General features: G+C 50.6%; 1 protein-coding gene across 5 annotated transcripts; it reads right to left on the bottom strand.

Moving 5' to 3' along the window:
• Positions 1-412: 412 nt before the first annotated feature.
• serpinh2 (serine (or cysteine) peptidase inhibitor, clade H, member 2) lies at positions 413-17,220 on the bottom strand. Of its 5 annotated transcripts, XR_010328828.1 has the most exons (6): positions 16,772-17,220; positions 15,479-16,105; positions 8,929-9,021; positions 8,136-8,368; positions 1,119-1,504; positions 413-843 (listed from the first exon to the last, which is right to left on the bottom strand). XR_010328828.1 is itself a non-coding variant. In XM_064325636.1 (5 exons), the coding sequence occupies exons 2-5, from the start codon at positions 16,092-16,094 to the stop codon at positions 1,187-1,189; spliced, it is 1,260 nt and encodes a 419-aa protein (XP_064181706.1). In that variant the 5' UTR covers positions 16,095-16,194; positions 16,772-17,220; the 3' UTR covers positions 413-1,186. The 5 variants fall into 5 exon arrangements, 4 of the variants coding, with proteins under 4 accessions (XP_064181706.1, XP_064181704.1, XP_064181707.1 ...); XM_064325636.1 differs by having other exon boundaries at positions 413-1,504; positions 15,479-16,194; XM_064325634.1 differs by having other exon boundaries at positions 413-1,504.
• Positions 17,221-18,299: the final 1,079 nt, after the last annotated feature.

The following is an 18,299-nucleotide window of genomic DNA, read 5'->3' as shown; positions in this document are numbered from 1 at the left end:
ATTAATGGCACAGAGGGATTCTTCCCTCCCACCCCCCTTTCCCCCCCACTCACCCCACCCCCACTTGTACGCTTTATTTCTCAATAATTCATTTGCAGTGGAGAAAAAGAACGATTCCCATCTACTTGCTGTGTGCCTCCCTCCAGCCAGCAGTAAATTTGGAGGGAAAGTTAGCACAAGGACACCGTCTCTGAGGGGCCGGGAGGGTCCGGCTGCTCTGTTTCGGGGGGGGGGTGGGGTGTGTCTCTTTACGCGCACGATTCTTCAAAGAGAACTTACCTGGTTTTTTACTGATTCAAATCAAAGTAATTAAACCCTGAGGTGGAATAAAAGGCAGAAAGCACGGCTGCCCTTGAGAACTGAAGCCGCTCACCTGTGAACAGCAAACAACAGAAAATCTCTGCTAACGCTGTAGAATTGCACAGTATTTATTTAAATACAGGTGCTACTGTAATATCCACTATGTGGTTGAAATGACCATTATATATATATATATATATATATATATATCTCACTGTATTAGCTTCAAAGCGAAGACATTCACAAAATTGAAATGTGCTCAATGGTTTGGTAAATGTGATGTGACATAAAATGAAAAATTTAAATGTTATGCTCGTGCAGTGTGGCCCCGCGGTCTGCAATCAACTGCTGGCCTTCCCAGTGCCTTGACTGTGTCGGGATGGGTGGGTGGTGCAGTGTCATCTAGGAAGGGGCGCCTCCGGTCAGTAGGGTACTCCCACAGAAAGTCCTCCGTGTGGTCGGACTCCTGCAGTCCACCTGGGGCAACTGCTTGCAGCTGTTCAGAGTTCTCTGCCACAACGACTGCGCAGCTCAGCAGCTGAACTGCAGGGTGAGAAGTACAGGACGTTGCGTGCTAGTCTTCGCTGGTCCCACTGGTGTGGCGTGTTCTGTCTGTCTGTCTATGTGTCTGTCTGCCTGCCTGCCTGCCTGCCTGTCTGTCTGCCTGCCTGCCGGTCTGTGACTGGAGAGGCAGCCATCTTGCCTGACTCCTGGAGACATCTGTATTCCCAAATGTCCATGTCAGTGGTGGGTTACACTTGAAGAACGATACTGGGTATATAAAAGCAAACGTGTTACAAAACAAAGTCTGACTGTACCACAAACAAGAGGTGCTAAACCAGCAGGAGCGGAGCGCCCGTCGTTCCTTTTCCGCTGGAGAGCGTGTCTAGAGCTCGTCGTGCAGGCCGGCCCCCTCCGCCCGGTCGAGAGCCCCCATCAGCAGCAGGGCCCCCGTGGCGTTGTCCTTCACCATGACGATGAAGGAGTGGTCGGCGTAGAACAGCTTCGGCCTCCCCACCACCTCGTCCTCCTCCTCCTCCTCCTCCTCGGGCCCCCCCTCGGGGCTCAGCTCCAAGGAGGCCCAGTGCAGGACCCCCCCGAGGTGGAGCTTCCCCTTCGCCCCGCCAGGCTGGGCCGCCATTCCGGAGAAATCCGCCGTCTCCCCGTCCCAGGCGTCCGTCAGTCCCAGGGCGGACAGATGCTTCTAGAAGACAGAGGAAGCTGTGGTTACCACGGACACCAGGCCTGGTCCTGGCCTCCCCAGCTCCGTCCACTTCACAATCCTCTGCCTCACTCAACCGTCCCCAGTCCCAACGCTGGAAGTGGTGATCAATAAACTATGTAAACTAGTTACAAACTGAATAAGATAATGTTTCTTAAAATGCAGGATTTAATGATTGCCGATAGAAGGATCTCTTGCCAGTGTACTTAATTGGTGACGATTGGTGATAATGAAATCAAAAAGATGAATTTTAAAAAACAACAAACGCAAAAAAAAAAGACAATATCAATAACATTTCAAGTGTGGATTTTGTGTTGAGAACTCCTAAAACCGTGACAGCTGTCCTTGTTTGACCGTACCACAGATAATACCGAGACAGCACTTGGTGACAACAGCTTAACTGTGGACACAATAGAAAGTCATCCACAAATAACAATAAAAAACCTTTGTCATAACCTTGGCTGCCTTTGTTTCTCCCCCGACACAAATTCTGAGGAAAGATTCTCTCCAGCAGATATATTTCATATCCACAGAGGTGACCAAACAGGTAGATTTTTTAAAGAGGCTTTTCTGGCGAGGTGGGGCGGTGGGAAACAGGCGGTCGGGGACAACGAGCGTCTCGATGAAATGGAGAGAAAAGCGAATTCTAACGTTCACCGCTTACACCGGTTACATCGGTAACGCTGCCCACCTCAAATCACAAACACCCATTCTGAATGTCGGCCGACCATAGGCTAATGAAGCAAGGCACGTATGCTACAAACCCTCGAGCGACACGGTAGTCTGGCGATTCTCCAGTCACACCAGAGGAACTTAAACTCAGTGAGACTTGTGGGGGGGGGGGGCAAAGTGGGGGAGGGACAGGATGCATTTCTGACACTTCAAACTGGGACAGGGAGAGATGGAGAAAGGGAGAGATGGAGAGAGGAAGAGGGAGAGAGATGGAGGAGGAACCCACGGCAGGCCCTGTCACCGGCTTCAGAAGGAGTGCGACCCACTCCGACCCCCCATCCCCGCCGCCCCCCCCCCGATCTGTGGGTCCTGGGGGGGCCCGTGCCTGCTTGACACCTGCGTCTCTAATGCACTTACACTGTCCTCATTCATTATTCTACACCCCGCCACTCCGTCGCGCATTCTTACCCCGCCTCCACCGCCCAGCAAGCCCTCATCTCACAAGGCTTTTTATATCTCTCCTTCCCTGTGGTCGCCCATCTCAGCCCATCTCTTTCTAAACCGCTAATCTCTTTACCTCTCTCTCTCTCTCTCTCTCCTATCCACCGCTCTCTGCCTTTTTCACCGGCTCTCCGTCCGTCTCACCTCCCTTCCCCACCTGCCTCTCCGCCGGCCTCCATTTTGTCTTTCTAACGGCTGCCACGGCTTTCACGGGCGAAATTCTGACGATGTCCCTTCCTTGACGTGCCTGGGGTGTGACACCCCCGGCCGGCCCAGTCAAAACGCACAGGTGCCTCTATGTGCCTCACAGGTGCCTCTGTGTGCTGTGAAATGAGTCACTGTTGGTAGCGCTTTTCCCTCCTGACCCTGTGCTTTAAAAAAAGAACTGGAATCTTTACAAAACGTTGTTCACAAAACATGTTTCATCTCCTTGCCCCCCCTGGGGTATCCGGTACGGGATCCAGGCCATGCCAGTGCTGATGGGGGATGGCAGCGGGCCCAGGCGCTGGCATTGCCCAGACAGGTAGGGTTCCTGCCAGCCCAGTATCACAGAGTCTCACTGCTCCGCAGCAGCGACCCCTTCTGGTCAGGTGGGCACTCGCGGTTCTACATGTAGTGCGTCTTCTTACGATTCGTTTCTGTGCCAGCCCGACTTATCGATCGTAGCTCCAAAAAGAAGCGGGGGTGCCATCGCCTGCTTTGGAGGTGAACGCGTGCTTGTCCAAGCTCTTCCAAAAATCAGCAGAGGAGGCTGTGACGAGCTTTGCGGCGTGTGCGCGACTGGCGATTCCAAATTTTGGAGAAAAAGGCGGGAAAAAAACATTTGAAAGAGAGAAAAGCTGTGATTTTCCGTACGGAGTTTTTTCCTTTTCCACACTCCCCATCGACGGCGGCGCTGTGTCACCAGTGATTACGTTCAGCCGCAGCGCAACTTTGAGCGTCCCAGATATAAACAGCACCGCTCGCTCCGTTGTCTCTCCGCGTAACGCAGCCTAACGACAGCGAGCGCCGGCGGGAGAGCTTCAGGTCTTTAAATGTTTTAAAACAAACGGCGTTTAAAAATGCAGTGGATGTGTCACACCGTGGTAAAGCCACAAGCAGCGATGCAGGGGTTTCGGGGTCCCAGTTGACGGTGCGGGACGAGGACTGCCCCCCCCCCACCACCCCCCCATTTTGACACGGAAACGGGGAGCACGTCTAACTTCAGAGCCGTCACGCCACGTCCCCCGTTCCGCCCAACGCCGCGAAAGCAATTTGTTCAGATCAATCGCTGTTTAGCCCGGCAATCTGCCGAATCACGGAATTTTCCTCGGAATCTGGGTGAGCCCGGCGAGCGGGAACGCCGAGCGGGAACGCCGAGCTTCCGCTCGATCAGTCCGCGCTCGGGGGCTCGGCGATAACTCACAAATCAAAGCCCCACCTCTTACGCACTCTGCTCGCAATCAAAACAATGATGATTCAGACGAGAATAGAAGGATGAACAGACGGAAGAGAGGGAAACAAGAGACGGGGAGTGACGATTGGAAGGGGAAGAGACTCCTCTTACTGTAGCGCCCCAATCAAACTGCCCCCAAACAAGGGTGCATGCAGGTAGCAACCACACACTCCCACACATCTACTAAACATACCACTACAAACACTCTCACACACACACACACATGCACACATGCACCTATACACACTAACACGTGCACCCATACACAGACAAACACACTTAGAAACCACTCACACACACATGCACCCATACTCACTTAGAAACCACTCACACACACACGGACTAATACACATGCACCCATACACAGACAAACACACTTAGAAACCACTCACACACACATGCACCCATACACACAGACAAGCAGACACAGAAACCACTAAAAACAGAAAGAAGGTAAGAGAGCTATGTGCCTCCATCTTGGTCTTAGTAATGGATGTCTGTCTTGGAAGATTCTGGTGAAGAAGCAAACCAAAGTTTTCCCCCCCGACACCACACAAACAGTAGGATACTATCAGATTCAGGAACCATCAGAAACCTCTGTCATGTCCAAAACAAGTCTCTGATTTGTTTTTCACTGAACTCTGAGAAGTGTGAAGAGGTTTTTATGCAGGAGTTCCCTCCTATAATTCAGTAGGAGGCAGTGTCTGAAGTGACAGAAGAGAGCAAGTAATTAAAGAGATCCAGGTTCTTTGACAATTGCGCTGGACCAATTGATATTCCATAGAATTTCTCATACCCCCCAGTTTGTTCTCATTGGGTAACCAAGAGGAAAAGGCATATAGTCTAAACACAGTACGGTTCTGTTGGCCATGGACCCAGAACATAGGATCTTGGCTTTGGGCTGCAGTACAGCATGATGCAAGATGGCAGTCTGGTGAAAAACAAGCACAGCGAGACGCCAGCTCAAATCCATAGCTGCACTTAACATATTCATGAGCCTAACCCTCAACACCTTCCGTGTTAAAAGCCTGGCGGTAAACAAATGTTTAAAATAGAACTTACGTAACTTTTACTAAGTGAGGACATCTGTTTAGCGAATAAGTGCCTCTCCCTGCCGAACTGAGACTCTCTTCTCTTTTCTGGCTTTCCATCCCCAGTTCATACTACTCATCCAGTTCTATCAGCCTGAGTTTTAGTACTTTCTCGCTCTCTCTCTCTCTCTCTCTCACCCTCTCTCTCGCTCCCTCTCTCTCTCTCTCTCACCCTCTCTCTCGCTCCCTCTCTCTCTCTCTCTGTTTAGAATTCATCCCAAAGTCTGCCGCCTTGCTTAAATATGCGTTTCCGCACTAACGGCATCAACAAAAAAAATATTCTTGAATAATATATAACGGGGAATCAGCAGTACACAGAAAGAATTTCACTTCTCCTTTTCCACCATACAGCATGCGAGGTGTCAGTGATGTGGAGGTGCGTGAACAGGAGAAAAAAAAAAAACGAAAAAAAAAACAGACGAGTCCCCTCCCATGTTTTATTCAGCTGGGGTTTTTAGACTTTTAACTGCGGACCACTTTCCAAACAACTCTCCCAACTCCTCAACTGAACATCTCTTTCCCTGACGTCCAAACCCGATCAGTCTACCTAGTAGGGGGAATTAAGCTCAAAAAATGGCCAACTAGCAGTGGATAGAAGCACCAAATTTGGTACAGACACTCTTTAGGATGTATCTCACCATCTCAGAAGGGGTGCCCAAAAATTCGGACCCATTAAAGGCTTTTTAAAAAGGGGAAATCCAAAATGGCCGCCAGAAAAGACCCAAGATTCCTAAAACGTGACATAATATAGACATTTTGGCTTATTAGGCTAATGTTAGCTTTTACATTTATAGCAAATAGACGAGTATTAAAGGATTTGCCCAAAATAACCCATGAAAATTTTCTTAAATACATTTTAAACAGCTTTAAACACCAAACATAGGCTTAAAAAACAAGAATGAGATGACCTTCGACGTCTAACCTCGACGCTGCCGGCTACAGTTCTTTTTCCACACCGCTTGGACCACGGCTGACGTGGTTCTACGCGCGACTTTCGCACGCTCTGGAAATTTCACCCGCCGTGTGGTCACCTCGGGGTGGGGGGGGGGGGGGGTCTCTGCGTCCACACGGGCCGACCTCGGGAGACCACAGGAACCCTTCTCGCCTTTGTCATCTGAGAAGCAGCACTTCCTGTCTCACGCCAGAGACGTGGCGGCTCGAGACACACTGTGGCCAGGTCCTCCAGGGGGCGGGGGGGGGGTGGGGGGGGACACAGATTGCGCGACACAGTTTACACCCCGGACCGTCCGTTTGAAAACACGGTCTGGTCTGGCCTCCGTCGTGTCGATGCGACCGGTTGGATAAACATCAGGCTCTGAGGGCTGAGAGAGGGCATCGTTATCTACCCGATGCGTACCGCTTTCAGCAGGTCTGGGGCCTGAGATATTAAGCCAGGCGCGCGGGGGGGGGGGGGGGGGTACCTGGGAAATTGCTCGGCCGCGAACCCCGCGACAGACTCCTTGGGGATTCGGCACCCAGCGCCACAAGCCGCCAATTACCGCCAGGGTCAGCGTCTCAGTCGCTGGCGGGCGAGCCGAGGAGGGGGTGGGGGGCCGGGGAGGGGGGCGGAGGGGGACGGCGGGCCGGCGGAGGGCCAGGGCAGGCGAAAGCGGCGGCCGTCCGTTGGCTCGTTAAAGAAGCGGAGGACCAGAGGCCGTGCCTCCACCGCCGCCGCGCCCTGCCCTCGGCGGGTTATTTTTAGCCCGTCTGTTTCCACCTTGTCACCGGCACAGTCCCCCCCCCCCTTCCCCCACCCCACCACCGCCACCACCACCGCCGCCAGCACCAGTCCCCAGCTGAATGTCACTCTTATTTAGGTCTGCAGGCCGGAGCGGGACTACTAGCGCTCAGCAGAGAAGACCCAGGCGAGCGCCGACTGCGGGGAACTCGCGCCGCCAGACGGACCGGGCTAACGGCTGCCCTGCGCGCTCCGGAGAACCGCGCGCGACTCGAGAGCGCAGAGACGGATGGCGCGGCGGGAGGAGACGCGCGACTCACGATCGCGGAGACGGGCGGCGCGGCCGGCGGCTCTCTGAACACCATCGCCCCCCCTGCGCAGCGCAGGCGAGCCGCGGGTCTGCGTACGGCAGCCTGGCGGCTGGGCGGACTGGCGGCTGGGTGTAGCGCTGGCGGCTGGGTGTAGCGCTGGCGGGCGCTGTTAACACACATTAATACCGCCAATGCGTACTTTATTTACCCCTCAGTTGTGTAGTGTGTACTGTGTACCGTGAGTGCCTGTAGGTTGAGTGTGCTGGTCAGTGTGTACTGTGAGTACCTGTTGGTTGAGTGTGCTGGTCAGTGTGTACTGTGAGTACCTGTTGGTTGAGTGTGCTGGTCAGTGTGTACTGTGAGTACCTGTTGGTTGAGTGTGCTGGTCAGTGTGTACTGTGAGTACCTGTTGGTTGAGTGTGCTGGTTGAGTGTGTACTGTGAGTACCTGTTGGTTGAGTGTGCTGGTCAGTGTGTACTGTGAGTACCTGTTGGTTGAGTGTGCTGGTTGAGTGTGTACTGTGAGTACCTGTTGGTTGAGTGTGCTGGTTGAGTGTGTCAGTGTATACTGTAAGTACCCGTTGGTTGAGTGTGCTGGTTGAGTGTGTCAGTGGATACTGTAAGTGTGTGCTGGTTGAGTGTGTCAATGTATACTGTGAGTACCTGTACGTTGAGTGTGCTGGTCAGTAAGTACCTGTACGTTGAGTATGCTGGTCAGTGAGTACCTGTAGGTTGAGTATGCTGGTCAGTGAGTACCTGTAGGTTGAGTGTGCTGGTCAGTAAGTACCTGTAGGTTGAGTGTGCTGGTCAGTGTGTACTGTGCGTACCTGTAGGTTGAGTGGTTGAGTGTGCAGTAAGTACCTGTAGGTTGAGTGTGCTGGTCAGTGAGTACCTGTAGGTTGAGTGGTTGAGTGTGCAGTGAGTACCTGTAGGTTGAGTGTGCTGGTCAGTGTGGTCCTGGGCAGGGAGATGGCCATGCTTATGCCGGCCAGCTGCTTTAGCCACTCTCCCAGCTGCTTCGGGGTCAGGATTCGGTCCAGCCGGGCCAGCGGCTCCACGTGGAAGGGAAGCAGCAGCACCAGGCTGGCCTTGCCCCTCCACAGGGGCAGCTCTACCACCTGGACCATGTTCACCATGTCCTCGTGGTGCCGGAAAACGCCTGGGGGGGGGGGGGCCATGGGGGGGGCAAGGGGTCGTGTGAGGGTCAACGCTGCGTCACGCACGCACGCACACACACACACACACACTCTGCGCGATACAGAGCCGTTTCAGACGAACAGAAGCGGTGCAATCAGTTTCACAATAAGATCACTGTGTCATAAACGCACACACTTTCTTGTAAGCGTTGGCCTTGACATGGGATTGAACTAAAATGCTGAGAGGAGCTTGCAACTGCAATTTGCTGCACCTACCTTCAAGGTAGCAAGTCAGTCACGGAGTACCAGTAAGGAAAGCTGATGTTAGTTATTAGATGCTACACTGTTTGGCCAAAAGTATGCGGACATGTGACATTCAACATCTCATCCAAATCTATGGGTGTTACGTTTGCTGCTGTAACAACCTCCACTATTCTAGGAGGGCTTTATACTAGATGTTTGAGCATTACTGGAAGGATTTGCTTCCATCCATCCTGCACCTGGGCCTGATACAAAGCAGGTAAATGTGCTTACACACTGGCGCAAGTGGGACCACAGCACCTGCAAGCGGAACGAGGCCTACCTGTTCTGTGTATCATGGACACCTTGGTGTACTTGGTCCCCAGAAAATTGCGCAAGTCCTGTTTGTCCTCCTCAAACCCTCTGTCCCACAGACCTGTCCAGAGACAAACAGGCGGACAGGCCTGTCAGTTCACACAGGTTCCACACACAATCCACCCGTCTCACACGCGCACACACACACACACACACACACACACACTCTAAACTTCCCCACAGGAAGAGAGACCCTATACTTGCTCCCTGTTTTCCAACAGAGAAACAAATGGACGCTACAACAGGGAAAAATCAGAGATCCAATCTGTCCCTCGAGGTCAGCAGTGCTGCTGGTTTTCATTCTTCCCCTCTAATCAGGGACTGATGTAAACCTGGAGACACCAGGGGAGTTAAATCTCTGGCCAATCAGCGGCATTTAATCGATCAATTAACTCTCAGGTAGGAAAAGAGATCCGGCAGCACTACTGGTCTCGAGGGGCCAGGTTTGAGCCTCCCAGCACTACAGTGTCCCTCCTGCACCACCAGACTATCGTCACAACTACGGAGAGAAAAGTTCTAGAAATAAAATAACCTGAAAAGACCGAGAGGAAAGGGGAAAGATGTGAGGTAGCGCTAATAAGCTAATTAAATCCAATTGTATCGTTATAAAAGAAAATAAGAATGGCGTGTTCTTTTCTCCACTTCCGTCCTTCCTCTGATTTCTATGAATCATTGACCCAGCCAGGGGGAGATAAGATGGCACTCCACCGAAGACAGACGGCGAATTACTCCGGAATAACGGTTAACCTTTAACAGACGCGCTCTTGTGTATCTGCAAGAGGCGCCTTGTCTTTGCACCAGGGCTTCCCCTGGTGGAAGGAATTACAGCTAAGGGGCGACATAGCTCAGGAGGTAAGACCGATTGTCTGGTAGTTGGAGGGTTGCCGGTTCAAACCCCGCCCTGGGCGTGTCGAAGTGTCCTTGAGCAAGACACCTAACCCCTAACTGCTCTGGTGAATGAGAGGCATCAATTGTAAAGCGCTTTGGATAAAAGCGCTATATAAATGCAGTCCATTTACCATTTACAGCTTCAACGCGGAAATCAGACATAGGATTAGACCCGTTTAAAAGCTATTCAAACAAGACTTTTAAAATTATTTATATGATATATTCACAGGTCTTGAGTGTAACCCAGCCCCCCCTCCCCCGCCCCCCAAAATTATTTCAGCTTTTTCTATCTCACTATAAAAACTTCTCTAACTTTGAACGCGACCAGCAACCTGATTCAGAAAGATAACGGTACGAAACGTCACCAGCGTCTCGATCACGCCGTGCATCGGCAGCGCAAGAGTGGCTGTAATCCGTTTTTACAGTAGCCTACTTTCGTCTGATTCACCTGCGGCGGGCGAGCATTAGCGATTAGCGTTAGCCCATTACCACAACCGCGACTCGCGCTTCACATATTTGTGAAGCCATTCTACGTATTTGTGACTCGTATTTTACTTATTTGTGAATCCATTCTACATATTTGTGACTCGTATTTTACTTATTTGTGAATCCATTCTACATATCTGTGAAATCCCATTTACAGATTTGTGAAACAATTTACTTATTTGTGAAACCCCATTTACAGATTTGTGGAACCATTTATATATTTGTGAAACTGTTTACAGATTTGTGAAACCCCATTTTCAGATTTGTGGAACCATTTACATATTTGTGACTTTTTGCTACAAAAATACCTCAATAATGGTTCTGGTTTCTGCAGCCGAGTACTGTGATTGGTCCAGGGTCTGCTCTCTGTAGCGAAGGACTCTGATTGGTTGAATTAGAAAATCAGTGAAAGCTCGAGACGGTGAGTCTCGCTCTCCCATTATCCGTCTTCTGGTCTCTGGGTTATAAATGCAGGTGCGAAAGGAAGTGCGTTTTCAGAGTTCCTGCCTCAGACTCCGGCTCTGATTGGATAACATTAATAGCGTTCTTTACCGAGCTTGCCAGACCACGAACAGCAACGGCTTAGTCTTCCGAATGCGGTCCGGCAAGGACTTTCAGAACATAATAAACTATTCTATTAGCTAATCGCTCTCGTTTATTCTCCTGAGCTATCCTTCAATCTTCAGGTCAATTAATGTACAAATAGAAGCATTCCTATTCATAACAGCAACCGCTCCTGAGAAATACACTTCTTGAAATGACTTTCTTTTTTTTTTATTGACGAGTTAATTTCTCAGAATCCCCTAAGCACACCTCTGAGGTTTGGCTGGGGGGGGGATATCAACACAGAGGAAACTGAAAATTAACGAGGAGCGCTTTGCTTTGCAGAGGGCTCATTCTGAAATGTATCACCAGGCACACAAATCTGTGAACAATGACTTGCCTGGAAAAACATTTTTTTTTGCCCATGTACTGTATGAGGCCGTAAGCCCAGCCACTGGGGATGCGCAAGCCAGTGCGTCCTCGGTGCCGGTCCCAAGCCCGGATAAATGGGGAGGGCTGCGTCAGGAAGGCCATCCGGCATTAGGGGCGACATAGCTCAGGAGGTAAGACCGACTGTCTGGCAGTCGGAGGGTTGCCGGTTCAAACCCCGCCCTGGGCGTGTCGAAGTGTCCTTGAGCAAGACACCTAACCCCTAACCCCTAACTGCTCTGGCGAATGAGAGGCATCAATTGTAAAGCGCTTTGGATAAAAGCCCTATATAAATGCAGTCCATTTAAACCCATGCCAAATCAAATACGCGGATCAGGTGGTTGGTGCAACAGAGGAAGATGCAGAGGACAGGAAGAGATGGAAATGGCTGATCCGCCGTGGCGACCCCTAACGGGAACAGGAGGAGGAGGAGGAGGAGGAGGAGGAGAAGAGAAGGAGCAGGAGGCTCTTCAAATACCGTGACCTGCTGTCAATCGGAGCCTTTTGGATTTTTTTCAAATCCCGTCAGCGCAGCCAATGAGGAGCCGCCGTGACCCCACTCATCCGAGCGAAGCTTCATTCCGGGGGGAGGGGGGGCACGTCAGTCGCATGGCGACCAAACGCGCACCTGCACCAAGGCCCTGCCAAGGAGGGGCGGCGAGAAACGGGCCCGACCTTCGCTCGGGGCGGAGGGGGTCACCGAAACGAGCTTTGGAGTGAGCCAAAACTGCGAAAATGTGAATTTAACCGGTGCAGAACCAGAACTACAGCAGCCCCCCCATATATAAGTCAATGGAGCATTAGTCCCTGTCTGGAACCTATGAGCTAACACATTCCAGCCTGGCTTAACGCCCCCCCCCCCCCCGCACCTCCATTTTAATAGCCCTCATTGCCACTAAGAACAGAGCTGCACAGACATGCTCGTAACATTGCCCCAGCAAAACAGAAAACTACTGAACGGCTTCCAGAACGCACTCAATGCCCTGTGAACACAAAGGCACTGAAAGTCATTAAGGAAATTCTCACTTTTTTTTGGTGTGTGTGTGGGGGGGGGGGGGGTAGTGGTGGGTTGTGCCTGAAACTTTTTTTTTTTTTTTTTTAAATACCGCACAGCTGTACTGTGTCTGTTGACAATTAAATGGGTAAAGTTTCCTCGTGGTGACAGGACAATGCCGCTCTCTCTTGTTTTTTCCTGATTGGTTCTTCACAAGCCTCAGTTTTTGACAGCGCGCGACGGCTTTGCGCGTCCCCATCGCTAGCTTCAGGCGTCGCGTTTCAGCGTCTTTTCGGATGTAGCTACAGATCCGGCTGCCTGTCGACGCCCCCCCGCACGCCGCTTCCGTCTCTGCGCCGAGACGATCAAACCCCTCCCGAGCTCAAATTAAATCGCCCCACGGGCGGAGTGTTTATCGCTAATAGCGCGGCAATTAATTAAAATGCACCGAAGCAGCGTGGCATCGGACACCGATAACAACCGGAGCCCCAGCCATCGTACCTGAAACACAGCCAGGCGGCAAAAAAAAATAATTAAAAAAATAAAAAATCCCGTCGCCGATTTATAACGTCGGCCCCATTGGCTCGTTCTTAAAAGGGGCCGCTATTGGCTAAAACCGCTTTGCGTTCGCGTTCCTCGCGCTTACCGCTCGAGCGCGTCGTTCGCCCGGCCTCGGCACGTCCGTTGGCCGCAGTTTCCGGGAGTCTGAGATTCCTCCGTCAGACGTAAACGTTGGAAACGGGGGCCAAATTAATTAACGGGTGTGAAACGCAGGTCCCTCGACAGGTTCTTGGATCCCTCCACACCGTCTGTCAAGCACTCCCACCCCCACTCCCACTGTCATCCAAACCCTCTCTCCCCCCTCTTTAATTTCCCTACCCCTGTTTGTGGTTACACCCTTATACCCTCTCTCCTCTGCCCCGCTGGACCGCGCCTAGAGGGAGAGACAGTGAAGCACACTTTTAATTTGGCTTTCAATAATTAACTAACACGGAATTATCGGCAAACAAACAAACAAAAGGAAAAGCCAAAGGCTGGTCGGGGCGACGGGAGACGCCGGCCACACAATGCAACAAAAAAAGCAGCTCTAAGGCCTTTGTCTCCTCTACAGAAACTTGTCCCTCGCTTTGTGGATACGAAGAGCTGGCCCTCCAAATGATTAACTTGCCTCAGTAACATAGGCTATAAAAGTCCTGCGCTTACAATAAATGTATTTTTTTTAATCTTCCCAACATCAATTTGCAAAATGTATTCATAATTCATTGCATTCGGGGATTCGCGAAGTTTCACATTTTGCACCATTCTTATTTACTCGCCTGGCAGACGGCGCCATCCAGGGAGGCTAACGCGGCGTATGCCGCGTATTATATATTTATGCGGCTGAATATTTATGGAAGCAATGTGGAAAGAGTGAGAGGCACGAGTGCACTCGTCTCCACCGGGGGGAAACGAGCAACTGCAACTTTTTGCTCGAAACGGCCAACGACTTAACCCCTGTGCCATCGCAAAAACGAAGCCACTTTTATTATCGCTACAAACTGACCGCTATAATTTTTTTTTTTTTTTTTTTAAACATTTACAGCTTTTCGATAAAAATGTTTTATTTTTTTTAAACAATCCCGGTCGTATTAATCCAAATCCATAATTCCGGTCGGTGCGCTCGCGGTCTGAGCAAGCCTCGACACGACGATATTTGTTCACCACATCCTGGCTGCCTCATCTAGTTGAGTGAGTACCGGAGTCGGCACATCCATTAGTCAGGCCTGACACAGAGCTGGTTGCGTTGCGCACAGCCCTACACATCCGACCCGCCCCAGACACTGTATTCCGGACTCGCGGGCACGCTCCCAGCACAGATGTTAGACGCGACTCGGAGAGAGGAGAGTGCGGACGCTCCGCGCTGAATTATTTAAACGGCACGTTGCCCCTTAACCGTCAATGAATCGCTTGATGATGAAGTGGGACGGCGGCGGGAAAGCTGCCCCGCGCGCTAGCATACGGGCGGTCTGGGCACGCTGAGCAGTCGTACTGCTGCCGTGCTACAGACTCGCTGGATCCTATTACCGTTATGGCAGCCATTCTGTTAGCCTGGCACTGGTCTACGCCCCCCTGAAACTGAACCTCAGATTTTTAATCTCCCCTCTCCAAAACTCTGCAGTATCTGTACGTACATCTATACCCACCGCAGTCTGAAAACGCACCTATTTAAACTGCACCTTGGCACATCCATTGCTGAACTCCATGCTAGAACATTCTCTAGCAATGCTAAACTAAAACTACAACCCCTAACCCATTTGCTTCCCAATAATACTACATTATCTATGACCCTCTGGTACCTTCTACAGCATCTAATTTAATGTTGTTAGGTTACCTATTGGCTACTACTGTCAATTAATATCCTGATGAGTCAGCACAGAGAGGTTGCCAACCCTGACCTTGGAGGCCCACAGGGTCTGCTGTTTTAACACAAGCGGTTCTGGATTCTGCTAAATGGCTCAATGTTAAATATATATGGTGTATTTATGAAGTTTAGGCCGGCCCATGGGATTCATCCGCCAACATTCCCTATGCAGAATGGATTGGGTATCTCCGACGCAGATGTGTTCAGAACAAATTGGGCACTAATTATGTCTATACTGGGTACACAGTAAAACGTTAAATCAGTATTAATTCAATTCTTTTAGAGTATGTTACATCCCCTGTTGGATGCATATGTACTCTGGTAGAGTTGATTTAACACTGGACATTCTACTGTGTATTGGGATATCATTCCTCCTTTCTACACAGTGCAAAGATGGTAGACAGAAGCACAGAATAAAAGAACTTAAGTGTCTACTTAAAGCTGTTTGTTTTGGCTGTATTTGTTTAGTAGCTTAAATCACAATATTTTATTCTTACTATGATAACTGTGTGGAGCGTGACTGAGGAATACCCTGTATTATATAACACGCTGCAAAGCAAACGTTATTCAAGCAAAATCACAAAGTTCCACCGCCTGACTGGAAACAATTAGCAGAAACAGTGAGAGGACAGCCTTAAGGCCTTCCTCCTGTTTTCGGGAGTGTTGACTTAGCTCGAGATGCAGCGCTGACGATGTGTATTTAGTCGTTCCCAAGAGCATTTCGTCAAGAGTACAGTAGCCGAGTGGCTGAGGCGCAGCGTGAGATTTTTTACTTGCCTCTGAAATGCAGAGCGTGGGCGAGAATCAGCGCTCCGGGTTCGGCCTTGATCTCTCCCGCCGGATCCGCCCCCCTGGCCCCGCCCACGCCCGCCTTGGCCCAGGCGAGGAGGGCCTCCAGGTCGTCCCCGGGGCCCAGGGGAACGTGCTCCAGGAGGAACCGGCTCCGCGCCTCCTCCAGGAACTCCGGGTCCAGGGCGGGGCCCTGCTTCGTGAAGATCGCCGAGGCGCCGTGGAGGTCGAAGCTAATCTCGCTCGCGGCGCGGGCGGACTTCAGCGCCGCGGACAGCGCCTCCTGCTGGTCGCTCAGCGGCAGCGCGGAAGAGGAGGAGGAGTTAAGGGCCTCCTGGAGCTGCCGGGCTGTGGACCCCCCCGCCCTGCCGCCCAGCGCCGCCAGCGAGCTGGCCAGCAGCAAGGGGGAGAAAAGGGGGTTCTGGACCTTGTCTGCACGCAGGGCCCGGTACAGACGCAGGCCCAGGGTCCAGCTAATCTCGCCCACCGCGTCACGGCCCTGCTGCGGGGGGCTAGACGCTGCGGGACCCCGGGGGAACGCTGGCCTGACCAAAGTGAGCAGCACCAGCACACAGACGCGGAGAGAGGAGCTCCTACCGGACATGGCAGCTTTGCCTAGTGACAGCGCGAGAGAGAAATGAGAAAGCGAAGTGTTTATGCAAATGCGGACGCCGACTGTTGCAGGCTGTCAGAGCGTATTAGGCCTGTTGATTACAAAAAGAAAGGCATAATCAACTAACTCGTTGCTCGTGTTGCGCGGAACGTGGAGTTTACATTTCACAGGAGAAAGAAAACTACAGATACCACTTGAGAAATGTTAGCCAACTAAGTTGTTTACAAATGACACCGGTCCTTTAAATTTTCTTCGGTAGCTGCACTCATTCTGTGGATAACGACGCGGTTATTTTATGCCATCATTGTTAGCAACTTCAACATTACCTCGTTTAACTGAATCGACATTATCCCCTGCAGGGATTTAGCTAAATCAATCGTAGAATAAGAGCATCAATTCCAGAAAACAACAAACTTTGTGTAGCATAAGCATGATCCACGCATTACCTTCTGTGTTTACATTAAACCAATACGTTAACACTCCATTCGTTCTTTAAAAAACTGATATTTGAGCATCAACAAAAAAAAATTCTGTGAAGTTTAACATCCTTGCGGGCAGTGATTCGATACGACCCGCCGTAAAGTAGTAAGTTGCCTACTTGCTGTCTCGTGACACAACTATGTAACGCGATAACGAATTTATTCGTTTTTTTTATTTCAAATGTTTACCGATTTTAAAACCGTTCCGTCCTTCTCGCTTCCTTCTGCCCGTTGCTTCCGTGGTTGAACTGAGGATCAAGTTAGCTCAGACGTGGCAGAGGAAGTGCCTTGCGGTGCTGCTGATTTAGTTTCCTAAGCCGTCTCTCCTTCAGTGCTAGTTTGTACATATCCCGAATTCCTCCCATTCCCTTCTCCGAACTAAAAGCATTTCATTTTAAGACTGTTCAACTGTTACAAAAATTCAACTGTTGAACGAACACTTTTGTGTCGAGAATCTGAAAAATGCGAGCCTATAGCCTAAACCATTCACCGTTATAGCCCATAGCCTAAACCACCGCCATTGGCTATAGAAGCACAACTAACAAACTGTAACATTACATTTCTATAATGGAACATTTATTTTGAGATTTTGTTGTTTGAGAACACGGAGTCCGTCATCTCCTTGCTTTATCTGCCCAATTACAGAACATGGCGCAGTTATCGTCCCGGGCTGAAGGGGTCACTAGCGGTCTGTAGAGCGCCGCCCTAGGTGTCTGCGATCGTGTGGCTAAGAAGGACTACATTGGTCTCTGTTTTGCTTTTAAATACAGTCTCTTTGTCTCCGTTTGCTCCTTCATTGTTGTTACTGTCCTATTGTGGACTATATATTTACACCGTTTACACGAGCCTTTGCCGAAGTAACACGCCTGACAAGTACACTGACAACAACTTGTTGTAATAGCTGATGCATAGGGATATTACGACAGTGTACAAAGACAGACGGATCAATCCAGAGAAAAGGAGGAGGAGATGAATTTACGGAGAGATAAAGAGAGCGCGGGAGGGATAAGGAGAGACAGATACAGACACGGATAAGGGGAGGAGAACGAGGAGGAGAGAGAAATGGTGGCTGATAGCAATGGCCTATCATTCTATACAATCAGGCAGAACATGGCAGCCCATAGACCGGGCCAATTATTAGACTCGCACAGTAATCAATACGGCACTGTGAGAAACAGCCACCAGCACTGGGACATGAACGCTGTCACAGACACACGCCCTGATGCATTGACTTTTTCCAGGAACAAAGAAAGATATGACGGGATACAGGCTAGACAAACAATGCTGACCGTTTTTCTCAGTAACAAGCCAACGCATTTTACTCTTAAATTTTTTTTTTTTTTTTTTACAGGCAGACATATGGATATACTGTATATACAGACCAGACCAATGGATACAGATACTCTTACACACAAACGTGTAGATGAATCCTCACAATTGCACACAATCTCATACACACACATAGGCTTTTTCTCATGCTCGCTCTCCCTTTCTCACGCATGCATACACACACACACACACACACACACACCCTGCGTCTCCCTCATGCATGCGTGTGCACAGACACACACACACACATTCCCTGCCTATCCCTCATGCATGCGTGTGCACAGACACACACACACACATTCTCTGCCTCTCCCTCATGCATGCGTGTGCACGGACACACACACACACACACACACATTCTCTGCCTCTCCCTCATGCATGTGTGCGC

This window comes from Anguilla rostrata, chromosome 3, assembly GCF_018555375.3.
Source record: "Anguilla rostrata isolate EN2019 chromosome 3, ASM1855537v3, whole genome shotgun sequence".
In the NCBI taxonomy this organism is placed as follows: domain Eukaryota; kingdom Metazoa; phylum Chordata; class Actinopteri; order Anguilliformes; family Anguillidae; genus Anguilla; species Anguilla rostrata.
The sequence above is the reverse complement of the archived record's forward strand: the minus strand, read 5'-3'. Positions and strand labels throughout refer to the sequence as shown.

What these genes read in the sequence shown, in the direction of transcription:
- serpinh2 (XM_064325636.1), bottom strand. Translation starts at nt 16,094, where the DNA reads ATGTCCGGTAGGAGCTCCTCTCTCCGCGTCTGTGTGCTGGTGCTGCTC. An exon ending in CCACGCTCTGCATTTCAGAG is followed by an intron (nt 9,022 to 15,478) that starts GCAAGTAAAAAA and finishes GTCTCTGGACAG; the next exon opens with GTCTGTGGGACAGAGGGTTT. An exon ending in CCAGCACACTCAACCTACAG is followed by an intron (nt 1,505 to 8,135) that starts GTACTCACTGCA and finishes TCTGTCTTCTAG; the next exon opens with AAGCATCTGTCCGCCCTGGG.